At 34.7% G+C, this 20,596-nt stretch overlaps 1 protein-coding gene across 3 annotated transcripts in view; it reads left to right on the plus strand.

The window, feature by feature from the left end:
• The window catches only part of LOC111044931 (irregular chiasm C-roughest protein), a 476,131-nt gene that overhangs the window by 440,056 nt on the left and 15,479 nt on the right, over positions 1-20,596 (plus strand). For 2 of the 3 annotated variants that reach the window (XM_039424116.1, XM_039424118.1), the window contains exons 5-8: positions 279-536; positions 5,605-5,886; positions 6,703-6,881; positions 17,935-18,079. In XM_039424116.1, the coding sequence (XP_039280050.1) occupies positions 279-536; positions 5,605-5,886; positions 6,703-6,881; positions 17,935-18,079 (864 nt within the window). The remainder of the gene's footprint in view (positions 1-278; positions 537-5,604; positions 5,887-6,702; positions 6,882-17,934; positions 18,080-20,596) is intronic. The other variant, XM_039424117.1, reaches the window with a different exon arrangement.

Here is a 20,596-nt window from a genome sequence, read left to right on the forward strand (position 1 = left end):
TAAAAACTATACAATAGACAATAATGACTGAATTTCCTATTATATTAAGCGAGCAATTTCTGTATATTATCTGAAAATACTTTTATATTTGGTTATTTATATTTATATTTCTATATCTGGATATTTATGTCCAACGGATCTCGAAAACGGCTCTAACGAGCTCTAACTTTCTACTCCTCCAAGGTTCACTCTGTCTTTTTTAACCTCCTTCCCACCTCTCCTTTAGACTTGTGTGGCTTTTTCGATTCCTGGATAACGAACTGTTGTCTTCTTTGCAGATCCTCCAGAAGTGAGACTGATCGGGGCGCCGGTGGGCGACCTAGAGGAGGGACAGCCGGTGGTACTGCGCTGTGTGACCGACGCCAACCCTCCGGCGTCGGTGGTGTGGCGTCGCGCCGGGCGCACCGACATAGCCAGCCTCGAGGAGAGCCTCCAGTTCCGGCCTGTGACGAGGCGCGACTCGGCCACTTACACTTGTCAGGCCAAGAACACGCTCGGCGCCAGCGAACCCATCACTGTCTACCTCGATGTCAAGTGTGAGTACCCATTGCAACGGTTACCGATACCTTTTACCGTTTATGAACAATGATAAAACTCATTAAGTATTTGGCTTTCATAACTTTTTTGTTATTAATTTACTGCACATAACAAAACCGAGCGTTGTATCGGTATGAGAGATTAATCTCGACATGATATAATATCACTAATTAGTTAGGCTTACAGTTAGTTATTACTGTTTTAGAGAACTTTTAAATGCAAGGTCTCCGTATTGAACAGGTCCCAAATAAACTTGAACTGAGATTTGAGACATAAAGAACAATATTATCATAATTCAAGCCCCATCTTGTTGTCCCTTGACCGAACTTGTTGTTCCAGATCAACTTTCAATAAGAAAAATGTCGATTCTTCAAATAAAAATGGAATGGGTTGGAGATGGAAGATTGTATATGCTACGGATCTTTTCCAACATCTAACTCACCACTCAACCTCAACATCATAAACATTATTATTGTCTACAGAAAATATTCAGTTCAATAACTATATTTTGTTCACTTGAACTTGTATTTATCCAACAAAACGAATTTAGTCCCCATACTTGGACATTTCTACTCAGATTTATGTATTTATAGATGAAAAGCGAGCTTCAAAGTCAATCTCCATTCTTATTCCTGTCTTGTCTTGATGAATTACGTTGAATTGGAAAAATAAATTACATTGAAAGCAAGCATGATGCGGCAACGTTGTTATCGAAATATATTGCTTGGCCGGTGTTCGTTATCATAAATCTGCAATGAGATGCGTTGCGTTGCGGCGGCGGCGGCGGCGGCGGCTGAAGTTGAGAATAACAATTCCGGTACCTCGAGAATTTGTAATCTTCTTGGGGGAAACTTGAAGGATGCGTAATCCCTTTGTAAAGGAGAAGCATCGCCCACCGACCTCAATCCCACTTTCAAAAGCACTTCCAATATGAATAAACAAACTTCTGATAAGCTGCAGTACGTATTTTCAATTATGTTTCCGACGCAATTAGGAGGAAATATTTTAATAAATAATTTGGACGTGGCTTGGCACCTGGGGGCTTCGAACAATAGTAATTCTCCTCTCTAACTCATTGTCATCAAAGCCTGATTCTACTTTTCATTTTGAGGGATGAATCATGAGAACAGCAAAGTCAATTGAATTTTCAATCCCTCTATGACAATCTATTGAGAATAACTTTATTACCAATTACAACAAGCTGTAAATTAGTTTCTATTTGGTTATTGTTTTTTTTTCTCTCTTTAATTTATTATGGAAAACTGCCAAGTAAGAGACTTATTGGAGGAACTTTATGACAATAATAATTGTAAAACTTCGAAGCTAAAAGATTCTAATCATGTTATTTTTTTCTTTTCGGACAATTCTGTTTTAAAAATTTTTCATTTGAACATTAGAAGTGTCAGACGGAATTTTGATGAATTATGTGTGCTTCTTACTAGTTTAAATGTAAATTTTGATATTATAATACTCACTGAAACCTGGTTGTCTCATGATGACGGGTTTGATCTACCCAATTACAATAAATACATAAAACCAACAAAATATAATAAATGCGATGGAATTATTGTGTATTATTAAGCATGGTATTAAGTTTGAAATATTGAATGTCGATATTCAACAAACAAATGTTATTAATTTTATTATTGATTTTCAACAAAACCAGTTTTACTTCACTGCCCTTTATCGATCACCGTCAGATACGAATGTTTTTGAATTCATAGATAACCTTGAAATGTTTTTAGAGGAGACTAAATGCTTCTCAAATCGAGTCCTGATTGGTGATACGAATATTGATATCTTGGAAAATCGTTTAGGTCTAGCTGGGCATAGGTATATGGATGTATTGCATGAATATGGGTTTATAAGTTATCTTTATGGAGGTACTAGAATCGGTGACGTATCTGAAACATGTATTGACCATTTTTTTCTAAAAAGTCGGTATTTTAGGCTTAATCCAGCTATTTTTAATTCTTCGATTACTGACCATGAAGCAATAATGGGTACTATTAGTGAGACTAAGAATCAAATATGTGAAAATAAAAATACTGCTGTTGATGATCTACAAATCATACAAGAAAAAATTGATTTAAATAATTTTAAGATTAGAATTGAAAACGAATCGTGGGGTACATTATCAAAAAAAGTTTTTCATAGGGTTAGCAGTAGACAAACCCGACTTAAACCCTGGATCACATCAAGTTTAGTTAGATCTATAAGGACAAGGAACAAAATTACTATAAAAGCTAGAAGACAGCCGTTCAATGATGCACTTGCCAACAAATTAAAAAATTATAATACTATTTTAAAGAGAATTTTGCGCGTGGTAAAGGAGACTTATTTCAAAAACAAATTTATTAACTGCAAACATAATATCAAGAAGACCTGGGAAACAATAAATGAAGCAACGGATTCTACTAAACAAAAGAAAAATATATCTTCTGATATACAAGGCATTGATAAACGAGTAATAAAATCAGACAAAAAGAAAGAGATAGCAGATGAATTAATAAATATTTCACTACAATCGGTAAAGAGATTACAAATAGGAATCTGAAGAACTTAAATCAAGACAAAACATACAGGTATAGATTAATTCCAGGAAATTGTAATCCATTCTTTTTTACACCAGTCTCAGAAGAAGAAGTTATTAATACTATTTTTAGTCTGAAAAGAAGGGTAACTACTGGCCCTAATGGAGTATATGCAAATTGCCTCATTGAAAATGCCTATAATATTTCTAAACCTCTTGAGCATATAATTAATCTATGTTTTCAACAGGGCTACTTCCCTGACGAAATGAAACGGGCTATAGTCATTCCTTTACATAAAGGAAAGGAGAAATCCAGTTTGAATAATTATCGTCCCATTTCCCTCTTATCTAGTATTAGTAAAATTATAGAAAAATGTGTAAAGTCGAGACTAATATCCTACTTAAATAAATATAAAATCTTAAATAGTTCGCAATTGGGTTTTCAAAGTGGCCTTAATACTTCTGATGCAATATTTAGAGTGAGTAGAGAAGTTATAAATCATTTAGATAGAGGAAAAAAGTGCTTGGGAATCTTTCCGGACTCCCAAAAGGCTTTCGACAAAGTGGACCATGAACTCTTGCTAAATAAAATGGAAATTATCGGTTTTAGAGGCATAGTTTTGAAATTTTTTAGGTCGTACTTAAACTTAAGGTCACAAGCCGTAAAAATTGATGATACAATTAGCAACGATAGGAGAGTTGAAGCTGGGATTCCACAAGGAACAGTGCTTGGCCCAATTCTATTCCTAATTTATATTAATGATTTATTAAATATTGATCTAGACTGTGGCTCTCTCTACTCATTTGCGGATGACACTGTAGCTCTGTTTCATGGAAATTCATGGATGGAAACATTTGAGAAACCAAATAGTGGTATAGCAAAGATAAAAAATTGGTGTGACCACAATAAATTATGTATAAATAAAGATAAAACTGTGGTTCTACCCTTTTACCTCACAATGGCTGGTAAGCCCTCTGAGGAGTACCAACTTAAAATTATTATTCATAAACCTGACTGTAACCAGTCTTATTGCCAGTGTGTTCCTCTCTTTGTTCATGACTCTGTAAAATACCTAGGCATCATGATAGATTCTCGAATAAGGTGGGAGCCACATATTTCTTATGTTTGTAATAGATTAAGGAGAACATTTTATAAGTTTGTTCAATTGAGAAATATTCTTCCATTGTACCAGTTGAGGATGGTATTCCTTGCCCTAATCTCTTCTGTAATTGAATACGGCATTGTTGGATGGGGAGGTTGTGGATCTTCCATCTTACAACCCCTTATTTTGCAGTATAAGAGAATTGTAAAAATATGTCTGAATAGACCAATTAGATATCCCACTAACCTAATCTATAAATAATTCAAAGTTCTAAGCCCTGAGGATTTATATAAATATTGAACTTATTAAAATATGTGTTTGAACGACCATTAGATTTTCCAGTGACTCCTGAACATGGATATACAACTCGTGGTCAAGCCAGAGAGAAACTGTATGAGCCGAGATGTGTAACTGCATCTGCGGCTGGTCATGCAGCCTTTCAGGGTCCTCGTTTATTTAATGTTTTACCTTTCGATATTTCTAGAGAGTCCTCCTTATCGATTTTCTGTAGAAGGTTAAGACTGTATTAATCGGCTTCATAAATTGTTTCGTTTCGTTTTGTTTTATTGAAATATGTTTAACTTTATTCTGTAAACTAGGCTATATAAACTAAGCATTGTAATCAATTTGTTTCTTTTTGTGCAAGATGTGTATTTTTGTTTAGATTGCTTAATGGCATAAGATAATACTATTTATGTAAGTAGCTCTATTTAGTACTTGAAGCAGCTGAATCGTTTTTCTTATATATTTTCTGTAATTCATAAGTCGAACCACTCCTCGACGCTGGCCTAGCCTAATGAGGAGTGCACTTGATATTTTTTATGTTATTATGCTTTGTAAAATTGTACAATGAAGTGAATAAAAGTTATTATTATTATTACTTTTATTAGAAGAATTATGAACTAATCGCTGAAGTTCTCCAAACACTACCCATCTTGCTTAAAAACTATACAAATATTACAGTATAGGGCAGTGTTATATAGTATTCAAAGTACACTACTGTTACAATAGTAAAATGAAAACGATAATGAAAAAATTATTTATTAGGCAGAGTTAGGACTTAATTGTAAAGGAGTAGTAAAGGAGAAGTTGTTTTATTCTTGAATAAATGGTGCCAGATGAGAGGAAATTCTCAAGAATTAATCTCGATAATCTTCCAAATGCATAAATTCCTTCTTCACAATAATTTTTTTGCAAGTGTTTTGAAGTAGGTTACCTCGATAGCTACTCCATCATTTAATTTGTTTTTGTTGTATTGACACTCCAAAATCGTTCGACAGAACTTTGCTCGACTGGTTTGACAGATCCTTCTAGGAAAAAAGAATTTAGCAGAGAGACTATCTGTACCTTGATGCTTTTTTCATCACGTAATGCATGCACCAAACGTTTCTCGTTAATGCAATGTGGTGTTGGTGTCGGTTTGTTTTGCAGACCCTCCGCAGATCAAGAGCGTAGGCAAAGACCGGCTGACGACGGCGACGCTATTCTCTGAGGTGGCGTTCGAGTGCGACGCCGACGCCAACCCGACGCCGACCTTCCAGTGGCTGCAGCGAGTCGGCTCCGACGCCGTCCTGGTTCGCAGTCGCGAGTCGCGGCTCGTGATCGCCAACGCCACCTACGAGCATCAGGGCGAATACGTGTGTCGCGTCACCAACGTCATTGCCGGACAGGAGCGGCCTGTCCAGAGTGAGGCCATCACCATACAAGTTGTCGGTCAGTTCATTAACTTCATTTATCTTTCTTGCCAAGAAAACTCAGTACGAAAAAAACAGAGAAGTGCAAAGAATAATTATGTTCAATAGTAAATATCACATATTAATGGTAGATTATACATATTGCTTATTACTAATCATTCAATGAGAATCTATTGAAACCATATTAAAATGGATAAAATCAAATTAGAAAACCCAGGAGAGCTATAAAGTTGAAGCTGAAGTTTTGAAGCTTAGAGCTATCTCACATCGACCAACATTGATGAGAAATCAATATAGTATTTTTCTATTTGATTTGATTTTAATTCTCGCTTTGATTATAAATTGAAAATCTTATGAATATAAGTTGTGTAACCTCCATGTATGTGATTATTAATGACCGACGACAGGCTTCATAAAATGATGTGTTGAGCTAGTTGCATAAACTGCCCCTGACGCTATAATGCGACACAATCTCCATAATCGTAATGTTTAAGAGTACTGTCTAACTATCAATCTTTCATTTTGATCAAAAAATACTATCAATACTCATTATTTTTCAAAGCAAATTCTTTTAGCGAGTTGATTCACCCTTATTCAATACATTATTAACTTTCCTCACTTTCTCTCAATTTATACTCTTACTTCTCTTTCAATCCTTTCTTTTTAGATAATCCTATATCTCATGAAACATTTTCTTTTCAAGTTTGTTAAGCTTTAAAATATCTTGTCAATAGCCTCAGTACTGAAATATCACATTCGCCAAAATTTGAGTTTACAACAGGTTACAAGCAGGGTAACTTTCTTAGTTAGAGTTAAAATGAAATATATTTTTCAGGAGCGCCGCAAGTTGTGAGGGAGGAAATGGAAGTTGTGGCGGCGCGTGGTTCGGATGCCACCCTTAGAATGGTCGTGTGTGCCGACCCTAGGCCAAACACCGCGTCATGGGAGTGGGGCAGTTTGCAGCTGAAAGCCGGCGAGGGTATTGGCAAATACCAGGCTGAAGAACTTAAACAGGTCAGTTATTATTTGTCAATAATTACCACGTATAATCATGTTGTAATAATGAAAATATCACAATATTATTAAATTACTAAGTAATTATGTGGCTATAATTTTTATTTATTCACTTTAGTGTCGATGTTATATTATTAAAAAAAATGATATTGTTTATTCTTAGTAGATTTACTTATTCATTTTATTTTCCCTCCTATGTTGAATCTAATATTCCTTAATATGCTCTTTTTCTTTATTACTTTTATTCAATCATAGATTCTATGATTTTCTCTATTACTTTTATTCAATCTTAGAATCATAGATAAAATATCATTTTTTACCCATAGAAAATTATTGGAGAAGGAACAACAGGCTCGAAGCCCAAGACTGGTCATTTCTGGAATTTTGATAGAAATGGTCCAAGAGTAGGTTATGTTCATCACTTCATGATTTCTGTCGAATTTCGAGTCCGAAAAATATAATAAACCGAAGATTTAGAATCTATATAAGTTGAAAATCACATCAAATAAGAATATTTCACTAAATCATCACTTGTATTGGCAAATACCAGGCTGAAGAACTTAAACAGGTCAGTTATTATTTGTCAATAATTAATCAAAATAATTTGTCAATAACTATTTATCACTGATTACTCAAAAATATTGTAATAATTGAAGAATTTTGTAACCAGAAAATAAACTTTCAAAGAAATACATCTGTGGTTACCTGTAGATTAATCTACTATTAAACAACAAGGTACAATAAAATCAATTGTACTATATCCATATTTCTTTTTTTAAAATTACTATGTACTATAGTATATAGTATCTATAGTATAGTATACTATAGTATCTATAGTATAGTATAGTATAGTATCTATAGTATAGTATCTATACTAGACACATAATATTACTTTTCTAGGATCAAATTCAAGAATCTTTCAAGCCTATGATTGTTTAAGTATGATTTTGTTTTGGAAATTCTTCATTCAAAACTCTTCAGAGTAAAGTGTACACTATCTATTTATAGTACAAGTGAACAATATTAATTCTTTACTCATCTCAGTTACGAAACTGTAACTTATGGCCCAAATGCGAATTTCTGTGTCTTTCATGTAAGTACTGTATGGCCTCTGTAAATTGAAAGACACTACGATATTAGTCTTATAGTATAATTTATTGAAATGTGCCTGGGGGAAATGTAGCTTACTAATGAAGCTTGACATACGGACATAGTGCAGAGGTGTGCATCAATACTCCACATCTCGACTGAGTCTTGTTTTGTGATCCTTGATGTTTACTATTCTTGGTAACTATCCATAGTAGAATTAGGTTTCTGTAGGATGACACATTGTCGCTCACGATTTGTCTGAGTGACAGAATAATCATGATTCCCACTCTGGTAACCAGGAACTAGGTATCGGGATTTCAAATTTGGTCACCAGAAACCGGAAACTCTAACATCCACAGCACCTGTACTGAAGTGGGATTCACTTTAAACTGTTAGCACGCCTTTATAATTACATCAATGCTTCCCATTTGATAAATTCTGAAAGTTTAAAGTGAATCTCACCATAGCAGCACTAACCCAATATTGATACTGCATCATACATCCATCCATACTCCCATACATCCATACTCTCATACATCCATACATCTATACATCCATACATCCATACATCGCAACAAGAGATGCGTTCCAATTGATCATGATACAATACATCTTGTTTAATCGGTCGCAGTAACAGAGCATCGGTTCCAAACCCAAGAGTCAGTCACTTCTGAACACCTATGTTTGGATTATAGCTGACCTCTAATGATTTCAAATTCACGGTTCATCTGAAATAACCAAGTTATCGCAAACATAGACGATTCTGTATGTAATATAAATACTAGTGTGTTCTGTTGACTGAACATGCTGTCACACAAGTGTTAATCCAACTGGAAGCATAATGACTATTGTAAATAAACAAAGGTGGAATACATTCTACAATATGTGAACATTACTTTGTTGATATTAATGAGTTATTACTACTAAGTATGTGAGGGGATAGTGGAGTTATTTTGAATATCACTACATTTCTCTGTTATTCAAGAGGCATCAGTCGAAGTCTCATTGGTTGAAGAGCTTATTTATCATTGCTCTTTCAATTTGATGTACCTGTGATTTCAAGTAAATCGTGAGTTTAAATGTATATATTCAGGGCTACTTAATTTCTTGTCAACAAAATGAAATCAAGTCAAGTCAAGTTAAAAATTAGTTTATTTCCAAATCTTTCTAAGATTATAAATGTTACCTGTGATTTCAAGTAAATCGTGAGTTTAAATGTATATATTCAGGGCTACTTAATTTCTTGTCAACAAAATGAAAGTCAAGTCAAGTTAAAAATAAGTTTATTTCCAAATCTTTCTAAGATTATAAATGTTACATATAGTTTTAAATTAAACAATATACAAATCAAAAATGATACGACACGTGTTTATTATACTATCATACCTAATGATTTACAATGTAACAGTTATAATTATATCATAATTTCAGTTGTAATTTCACTTGGAAATGTGCTTACATAGGTGTAAAACCTGTGCGTAAACACGAGTTGCAAATATAGAATTTATTAGGAGCGAATGATTCAATATAATTCGGCTAACTTTCTACACAAGATTATAATAATTAACAAGAAACTAAATATGATAATGAAAAAAGTGAAGAAGGATGGAAAAGAACACATTACCAGACTTCCAATGTTCATGTTAACATTCAAAAACACAGAAAAAAATATATATGAAAAAAAATATATGAAATTAAACATATTTGCTACATGAAAGTGAAAATTGAATCAATTAGAAGCAATAAAATGATTCCGCAGTGTAAACGTTGTCAGCGGTTTGGTCATACTCAGGCATACTGTCAACATGAACCTGTGTGTGTGCAGTGTGCTGGAAAACACTGGACTATTTCATGTATCAAGGCTAAAGAAACCCCAGCCAAATGTTTCAATTGTGCTGAGGCTCACCCAGCTAACTACAGAGGCTGTCTCATCGCTAAAGGACTTCAGAGAAAAAGAACTGAAAAATACAACAAAGTTGAAAGAAGTAGCGAAGTACCAAATACAGAGAAACTTTACTTCAAAAAAGTACACTGGAGAAATATCCTATTCCCAAGTAACGAAGCCCACTTCAAGCCTACAACATGAGAGTCAACCAAAACAACAACAACAACAACAACAACAACAACCAGATGATGTCAATAAGGTTTTGCAGGAAATTTTAAACAATTTAAATATTCTTTCTGGACGACTTGACAGCTTGGAAGGGAAGAATAAGAGTATCGAGAAGAAAACTGGAATAGTATATTTCGCACCTAGAGCAGAAAATGAGACTTTTCCGGCTCGAAATCGGTTTTTAAGTCCGAGGCCGTAGGCCGAGGACTAGAAAAGATTGAGAGCCGGAAAAACATTTTTGCCCGTGGTGTGAACGATATTTTTCGCCACACTACAGGTATTGATGACAAAATAGATAAAGAATACTTGTTATCGTACCTATCTCTTGATTTTAGTGGTAGAAGATTTGCAGTCAGGATTTCAGATTCTTGGAATATCACGGGCGTTGTCATCTTCAAGCATTTTTGAAAATTTGGAATGCGCTAATCAACAATAAATAATTGAATAAAACTGGTTGCGAAGCGAATGCAGAATTAGTTTGATTTGAAACTCGAATTGAAATCATGGCGACTTCTGCTGATGAAGAAAGTGGAAAATCGTGGTTCTAGTATATAAACAGGCAGACCCTGTCTTGCAAAGTTAGTTGCTGTGAGTTGCTGTGAGTCTCTCTTAGTCTCTTGGATTTTGGACAGTGTTCAGTGTAGGAGTGAGTTTTTGGTTTCAGACTTCAATTATCCTATAGGGAATTGACTGAGCCAGGTAAAGATTGTATTTAGAATTTTCAATTTTCCTCATTTCAAATCCACACCACCCCACCCTAAAAAGCCCAAATAAGTATATCAAATTTTATAGCATTATAGTAAAGAGCAAACTTAATTATTACTTCTTTTTAAATTCATATCTAAAGACACAATCTTAATTAATTTCTTGAAGCTTACAGTTGAAATTCACTTCTAAGCACAAATAATAGTTTTCTAAAGCAAGGCTTCCCTAATCATATTCATTCTTTAAAATTGATCAATTATTTTATTTTTGACTATAATCATATTTTTAACTAGAGTTGTTCAATATTTTGATTCAATTACTTATTTTTCAAGTAACCTGATAAAAGTAATAACAACTGTTTGTTAAATTTTTGTTGTATAAAATTAAACTTGAACTGTAGTACTTTCAAAAAAACTCAATAACCTTGTATATTTTGAATCATTACTATACTTAAATCAATTTTATAAATTCTCTTGAATTTAAAGTTTACTAATAAATTCATAATTAAACTTTGTTTTGCCTTTCACTTTATATATTCCCTTATACACGACCCTGATCTATCTCTCTTTATCTTTTTCTTCTATACTATTATTAGTTCAGTGAGTGAAATATAAGTATCCACACAGTGAGTGAAATTATAGTAAAGTAATTATTTTATCAATTCATAGTAATTGATTGGCGCCGGGCAAAATACCGTATAGAGTGAGGGAGTTCGAAACCTACTCCAAACAAAGACCGACAGTGGGAAAGAGTTCAATAGTTTTAAATTAAACAATATACAAATCAAAAATGATACAACACGTGTTTATTATACTATCATACCTAATGATTTACAATGTAACAGTTATAATTATATTATAATTTCAGTTGTAATTTCACTTGGAAATGTGCTTACATAGGTGTAAAACCTGTGCGTAGACACGAGTTGCTGTTTTGAGCAAGTATAGAATTTATTAGGAGCGAATGATTCAATATAATTCGGCTAACTTACTACACAAGATTATAATAATTAACAATAAACCAAATATGATAATGAAAAAAGTGAAGAAGGATGGAAAAGAACACATTACCAGACTTCCAATGTTCATGTTAACATTCAAAAATACGGAAGATACAAAAAAAATATGAAATTAAACATATTTGCTACATGAAAGTGAAAATTGAATCAATTAGAAGCAATAAAATGATTCCGCAGTGTAAACGTTGTCAGCGGTTTGGTCATACTCAGGCATACTGTCAACATGAACCTGTGTGTGTGCAGTGTGCTGGAAAACACTGGACTATTCCATGTACCAAGGCTGAAGAAACCCCAGCCAAATGTTTCAATTGTGCTGAGGCTCACCCAGCTAACTACAGAGGCTATCTCATCGCTAAAGGACTTCAGAGAAAAAGAACTGAAAAATACAACAAAGTTGAAAGAAGTAGCGAAGTACCAAATACAGAGAAACTTTACTTCAAAAAAGTACACTGGAGAAATATCCTATTCCCAAGTAACGAAGCCCACTTCAAGCCTACAACAGGAGAGTCAACCAAAACAACAACAACAACAACCAGATGATGTCAATAAGGTTTTGCAGGGAATTTTAAACAGTTTAAATATTCTTTCTGGACGACTTGACAGCTTGGAAGGGAAGAATAAGAGTATCGAGAAGAAAACTGGAATAGTATATTTCGCACCTAGAGCAGAAAATGAGACTTTTCCGGCTCGAAATCGGTTTTTAAGTCCGAGGCCGTAGGCCGAGGACTAGAAAAGATTGAGAGCCGGAAAAACATTTTTGCCCGTGGTGTGAACGATATTTTTCGCCACACTACAGGTATTGATGACAAAATAGATAAAGAATACTTGTTATCGTACCTATCTCTTGATTTTAGTGGTAGAAGATTTGCAGTCAGGATATCAGATTCTCTTAAAATTTCAAGGGCGTTGTCATCTTCAAGCATTTTTGAAAATTTGGAATGCGCTAATCAACAATAAATAATTGAATAAAACTGGTTGCGAAGCGAATGCAGAATTAGTTTGATTTGAAACTCGAATTGAAATCATGGCGACTTCTGCTGATGAAGAAAGTGGACACTCGCCCGATCTAGCGGATGACTTATCAACTACGGACTTCCATGACCGGCTGGAAAGAGACCACTTTCTGGCCTAGACCGGAAAAGAAACCCTTTTCTGACGTCAGACGAGAGTCGTCTGCAAACAAGGTCTTTCAGATCTATGTAGGGACTGGAAAACAGCTGCTTTCTGTGCAGTGTGGCGAAAAATGAATATCGCAAGCCAACAAGATATTAGGATTGCTACCTGAAATGCCAATTGAATGAAAAATATCAATAATAATAGAAAACAAGAGATAGAAATATTTCTAAAGACACGGAATATAGATGTTTGTCTCATCTCTGAAACTCATTCAACTGAGCAGACTCACTTCAAAATCAATGGATATAATGTTTACGAAACTATTCATCCTCAAAATCTAGCAAGAGGTGGCAGTGCTGTAATAGTGAAGGAGAGTATTCACACCATGAGGAAACTAACTGAGGAATCCATTAATAACTACCTTCAAAATTTGACAGCTGATGCCAGTACAGATTATTCATTATGGAAAGCAACAAGAAGAATTAAGCGACCAATATTACAATCCCCTCCAATAAGAAAACAAGATGGTACTTGGGCAAGAAACAACAGAGGAAAAGCAGAATATTTGCTAATCATCTGGAAGAAATCTTTCAGCCAAACAATATTCAATCTGAAATTGATCCTGAAGAAAATATAATAGATTATTTAGATACAGAGATTGATCTAGTTTCTATAAATGAGATTCAAGAAGAAATAAAATATAATCTGAATACCAAAAAAGCACCTGGATTTGATCTGATTACAGGTGAAATCATGAAGAAACTTCCAAGGTAAGGTATTGTCATGCTAACATATTTATTCAATGCATCACTCCGATTACAGCATTTTCCTACCATTTGGAAGGTGGCAGAAGTCATTAAGTTGCAAAAGCCTGGGAAATGTCCACAAGAAGCAAAATCGTACCGCCCAATATCTCTTCTACCTGTAATTTCAAAGATTTTTAAGAAATTGCTAATGAAGAGATTGACTCCCATCATAAGTAGCAGGAATCTGATACCAGCCCATCAATCTGGTTTCAGGCAGAAGCACTCAACCCTGGACCAAGTACATAGAATCACCAATGTAATAGAGAATTCATTAGAGAAAAAATCTACATGCTCAGCAATCTTCCTTGATGTTGCACAGGCATTTGACAAAGTGTGGCATGAAGGACTGATCAGTAAACTTCATAAAATTCTTCCCACTCAACTTGTAAAACTTTTAAAATCATACATCACCAACAGATTATTCAGAGTAAAACAAGGTGACGACGTCTCTGAATTGAAAAAATAAGGGCTGAAGTTCCACAAGGTAGTGTTCTTGGACCAGTTCTTTATGTGCTGTACACAAGCGATCTTCCTGAATTGGATGCAGTGACAATTGCTACTTTTGCTGATGATACTGCAACACTGGCAGAAGGGGAAACAGTACAAGAAGCAGCCACAAAACTATAGAATGCTAGCAACAAATTCAGTGACTGGACCAAAAAATGGAGAATTCGATTGAATGAGATGAAGTCCATTCATATCAACTTCACAAACAAAAATATCAATGATCCGATTCGAATAAATCTAAATGGCAATGTAGTACCACACAGCAACACAGCAAAATACCTTGGAATGACTTTTGATGCCAAGGTGAAATTGAAAGATCATATCAAGATGAAAAGGAGCGAGCTGGGACTCAAATACAGTAAAATCTATTGGCTGTTGGACCGACAATCACATCTCTCATTGGACAACAAAATATTGATTTACAAACAAATCCTTAGACCTGTCTGGATGTATGGAATTCAGCTATGGGGCTGCTCTAGAAAATCTAACATCAATCAGATTTAAACATTCCAAAACATAGTACTGCGGAACATGGTGAATGCGCCCTGGTACATATACATAAGGGACAGCGATTTGCACCAAGATCTGCACATCCCCTATGTGACCAGTGAAATAAGACGATTGGCAGCCCATCATGAGTCACGTCTTCATCAACACGACGGAGTGATCCGTGGTCTAGTGGAGTGCCTGCGTAGCAGCATAGAGATCCCGGGTTCAAACCCTCTCAATACCAAACGTTTTTTAACCAGATCACTCCCGTGTTATCGGATGGGCACGTTAAATTGTCGGTCCCGGCTGAAGTATGACAGTCGTAAGGCCCATTGACGGCTTAAATTATATATTCAGGCGGTGAGACCTTCCCGCAAGGGACTCCCCACCAACAAAAGCCATACGAATTTACTTATCAACACGACAACACCGAAGTCATCCAACTACTAGACAGCACTGAACTCACAAGGAAGTTGAAGAGAACAAAGCCCTTTGAGTTGGTGTAGTGCTAGTGAAGTAAAAAAGGTATAAATCAAATAAATGTGTAGCGAAAGAATTTAAAGTAGCGAAATTATAGATTAGAACTGCAGGCTTCACTGGAAGACTTTAGCAATAAAAATTAATATGTTAGGATAAGAAATAAGAGAACAAAATTAATGGTTAGTCCTAGTGACTAGTTTTAATAGAAATAATGAAAAAAAAACTTAATTTCTTATTTGTAAAATGAGATTCAAGAAGAAATAAAATATAATCTGAATACCAAAAAAACACCTGGATTTGATCTGATTACAGGTGAAATCATGAAGAAACTTCCAAGGAAAGGTATTGTCATGCTAACATATTTATTTAATGCATCACTCCGATTACAGCATTTTCCTACCATTTGGAAGGTGGCAGAAGTCATTAAGTTGCAAAAGCCTGGGAAATGTCCACAAGAAGCAAAATCGTACCGCCCAATATCTCTTCTACCTGTAGTTTCAAAGATTTTTAAGAAATTGCTAATGACGAGATTGACTCCCATCATAAGTAGCAGGAATCTGATACCAGCCCATCAATCTGGTTCCAGGCAGAAGCACTCAACCCTGGACCAAGTACATAGAATCACCATTGTAATAGAGAATTCATTAGAGAAAAAATCCATATGCTCAGCAATCTTCCTTGATGTTGCACAGGCATTTGACAAAGTGTGGCATGAAGGACTGATCAGTAAACTTCATAAAATTCTTCCCACTCAACTTGTAAAACTTTTAAAATCATACATCACCAACAGATTATTCAGAGTAAAACAAGGTGACGACGTCTCTGAATTGAAGGAAATAATAAAATAAGGGCTGAAGTTCCACAAGGTAGTGTTCTTGGACCAGTTCTTTATGTGCTGTACACAAGCGATCTTCCTGAATTGGATACAGTGACAATTGCTACTTTTGCTGATGATACTGCAATACTGGCAGAAGGGGAAACAGTACAAGAAGCAGCCACAAAACTACAGAATGCTAGCAACAAATTCAGTGACTGGACCAAAAAATGGAGAATTCGATTGAATGAGATGAAGTCCATTCATATCAACTTCACAAACAAAAATATCAATGATCCGATTCGAATAAATCTAAATGGCAATGTAGTACCACACAGCAACACAGCAAAATACCTTGGAGTGACTCTTGACGCCAAGTTGAAATTGAAAGATCATATCAAGATGAAAAGGAGCGAGCTGGGACTCACATACAGTAAAATCTATTGGCTGTTGGGCCAACAATCACATCTCTCATTGGACAACAAAATATTGATTTACAAACAAATTCTTGGACCTGTCTGGATGTATGGAATTCAGCTATGGGGCTGCTCTACATAGAACATCTAACATCAATCAGATTCAAACATTCCAAAACAAAGTACTGCGGAACATGGTGAATGCGCCCTGGTACATATACATAAGGAACAGCGATTTGCACCGAGATCTGCACATCCCCTATGTGACCAGTGAAATAAGACGATTGGCAGCCCATCATGAGTCACGTCTTCATCAACACGACAACACCGAAGTCATCAAACTACTAGACAGCACTGAACTCACAAGGAGGTTGAAGAGAACAAAGCCCTTCGAGTTGGTGTAGTGCTAGTGAAGTGAAAAAGGTATAAATCAAATAAATGTGTAGCGAAAGAATTTAAAGTAGAGAAATTATAGATTAGAACTGTAGGCTTCACTGGAAGACTTCAGCAATGAAAATTAATATGTTAGGATAAGAAATAAGAGAACAAAATTAATGGTTAGTCCTAGTGACTAGTTTTAATAGAAATAATGAAAAAAAAACTTAATTTCTTATTTGTAAAATAACATCATAGTACCCTTTTTGAAAAGTTTTTAATATAAAATAACAGATTAAAAACACAATGTTTACTCTGATATGAGTTATGAAATCTACTTTTTCAAAATTCAATTATTGTCAACAATATCTCATAGAGGGAATGTATTACTTTTTCCATTCAATGGATGTGAATCAATCAATAAGTCAATAATTTATTTTCTCCTCATCACATGGTGAAATCTACTTTTTCAAAATGCAATTATTGTCAACAATATCTCATAGAGGGAATGTATTACTTTTTCTATTCAATGGATGTGAATCAATCAATAAGTCAATAATTTATTTTCTCCTCATCACATGGTGATCATACAGATGAGAGAAATAAAAAATGCATATGGATTCCCAAACGCCAGTATATGATGATTTGGAATAGATTATACTCATAATTACTGAGGAGAGTCCCTATAGAGGCTGCAAAAACAGAATGGCAGTTAACGCAAGAAAATCAAATATGTAATTTTTCGGAAAACAATTTTTCAAGCTTTTACAAGTACAAAACACAGTGTTTACGATTGAAGCGTTAGCGGACCTACTATGAATAAACCGGAATTTTTTGGAAAACGACATTGACAAGTACAAAACAGAGTGTTTACTAGTCACTCTTTTGCAAACCACCGACTAATCTGCAATAAATAACTGTAGAAATCAATCTGAAAAACAACAATTCAAAACAAACGCCTTGAAACTCTGAAAAAGTTTCCAACTTTGTTTTGCACTACGATCAATTTCAGAATTTTTGAGTTGAGCCTGATTTTTCTTTCGTAAACATTTCCTTGCTTTGTAAATTATCAGGTACGAATGAATTTTATGTTTGTGCTATTTGTGTGGATTTGATGTGTTGCAGGAGGGCCGCGAAGACTGCTACGAGGCGCGTCTGTACGTGCGGGAGGTGGAGCCGTCCGACTCACGCAGCTACTTCCTGCTGGTGAAGAACGAGCGAGGCATCGACAAGCACTGGGTGCGCCTCGTGGTTCGGGGTTCGTATACCGGCAAGTCGAAACACCTTTCCGATTCTATCGCTCACAACTAGTCTGTAAGAGCATGCCAAGCAAGCGCACATTAAACGCACGACTAACAATCGCTTCCATTAACAATTCATTCATCTGTTTAATCAACTCTTGTGCAGTTTCAACTTTTTTAAATTAAATCCACTTATATCAATAGATAAATATTCACATTGCAGATCGATTAGGAATTTACAACACATGTATATTATGTGTTGTATATGGTGAAATGGAATCCTATACTATTAAACGAGCAACTTCTGTTTATATGTTTAGATGTTTGGATGTTTAGATGTTTGTATTTCACCGGATCTCGAAAACGGATCTAACGATTCTCACGGAATTCAGAACATAGTAGATTTATAATATAAAGATTCGATAGCACTAGGTCTCATCCCTGGAAAAACTCGCTGAAGGACATTAAAATGATAATTATTATTCATCCTTGGAAAAACAGCAGATAATATTTATTTCGTCGTCTGTTGGTGATGGAAGAGAGTGAGCGAGTTCATGTGTGTAGGACTGTGTCAAAGTTATGACTCAGCTGTTGAACTTTTGTAATCATTCAATCAGGTACTTAGTGCCGGTTGCAAAAAAAACGGGTCATTTTCAATCCTGATTAATTCCAGTAGATCCATCTTTTGAAATGGTCTTTCCTGTTTTGGTTCACGTGAAGTTAATCAGGATTAAAATTTAACCGGCTCTTGTGAAACTGGGCCTTTGTGAGGGAAATTTTTGTATTCCTCTGGGAATCTATCTCAATTTACTGTGATTAGATAGAACATTTCTGTATGAATGCTATTATTATTTCTTCTTTCGTAATACATTTTTTATGCTTTTGTACTTCAGAGCGAAGCTCGGTCCCCGATATTCTAAACTAAATTATTCAACTTCATAATTTCAATCATTCTTCATCACTCTAACTTTACTTGTTCGTCATATGAAACTGTATCAAGAGAACAACGCTCCCGCAGTATATGACACGTCAAAGTGTAATCTAATATATTAAGATACTATCATATATTAAGATACAAAAAGTTTTATAATTAAGCATTCACATACCTTTATATTCTATTGAGAACTCTTTTTAATATGTTATACCCTAAAAATGTATCAGAAACAATCCTAGTTCAAACCCTTCCTTCAAGTAGAAGACTAGGTACTTTTAATCCGTAGTTCTTTAAAATACTTCAATGTCAAAACTTTGATCTCATGATTGGTCTATGATTGATATTTTCATGATTTTCAATGTCCTTCATTCAATGGATTCGTACGGTATCCCCATAAACTTTTACCATCATATTGCATTCTCATTTATCCATCAGATAAGCATTTTCATTTAATGATTCAATCATACACAATTCATCAAAATGATTTGAATTGTGCCGTGCTTTGAATTTAGAATTTACAATTTAGAAGCACACACAATATAACTTAATGAAAGGGATGCTTGATAAGCATACTTAGTGCTAGCGAACGGGAATCCAGAAAATGACAAAAGAGACAAGAAATAGAGAGAAGATATCAAGTATATTGTCGCCTCTTACAGTAAATTCAACAGTTAATTACAGATAATTCGGTAGTAGCCTACTCTGTCTGCTTTACATTGAAAACGTTTTAGATTGAATCATAAGAAGCTTAAAGGACTCTAATTTCAGAAATAAGAATTGAAAGCTATCATGGATATTTTTCAGAAGTTAATCATAAATAACAATATATATTTCAAAAGAAAGATCAACATAAAATTCAGAAAACTCTTAGAAATTTAGAAAACACTTGGAAACTTTTAAAACACTATCAAAATATTATCAAATGTTAATAATATCTATACTGTATCTTTATAATTATTATGAAAGCTGCAAAGACAAATATTCCTAAAGTATCACATGACGGAATTCTACCTTGGAAAACTATTCAAAAATATGTGACATCAAAACAAATTTAGAAAGGCTAGGGTCCTTGAAACTTCGATTCTTCACAACTTTAAGATGAAAATATTATTTACAAAACATTTAAGGACCTTTAAACATTTTATATGCTAGTTCAACTCTTAGTAGTTTAGTAGATTATAGAATATGAATTTAAATAAAACTGAAATTCAATGTAAAGATACAACCGAAAATCTACTATTCAATCGAAATAAAAATTTGTAATCTATTAATCCCCAAGTCCTAAATCTCAAAGTTTCGATTTAACAAAAAAAGTCTAATTCAGCACGTTTTAATTGATTAAATGGTTCACGTTTTACACCCCTCCCTTTTTGAAAGTCTATAGTCACTAAAATCCATTCTGTCACATCCGGAGTTCCTGGGTCGTTTGTTTAATTTGGAAAAAAGTTGTTACCTCAAAGCTGTTTCTTCAATTTGAATCTAGGCTCGGTGATTGAGCTCTACACGACAGCATACCCCAAGCTTCTAGGACTGCCATCGATTTTGAGGCATCTCAGCGGCTTAAAGACACACGTTCACGAGACATTGATGGACCCGTACATTGATGGACCCG

Source organism: Nilaparvata lugens, chromosome 3, assembly GCF_014356525.2.
Source record: "Nilaparvata lugens isolate BPH chromosome 3, ASM1435652v1, whole genome shotgun sequence".
Classification (NCBI taxonomy): Eukaryota; Metazoa; Arthropoda; class Insecta; order Hemiptera; family Delphacidae; genus Nilaparvata; species Nilaparvata lugens.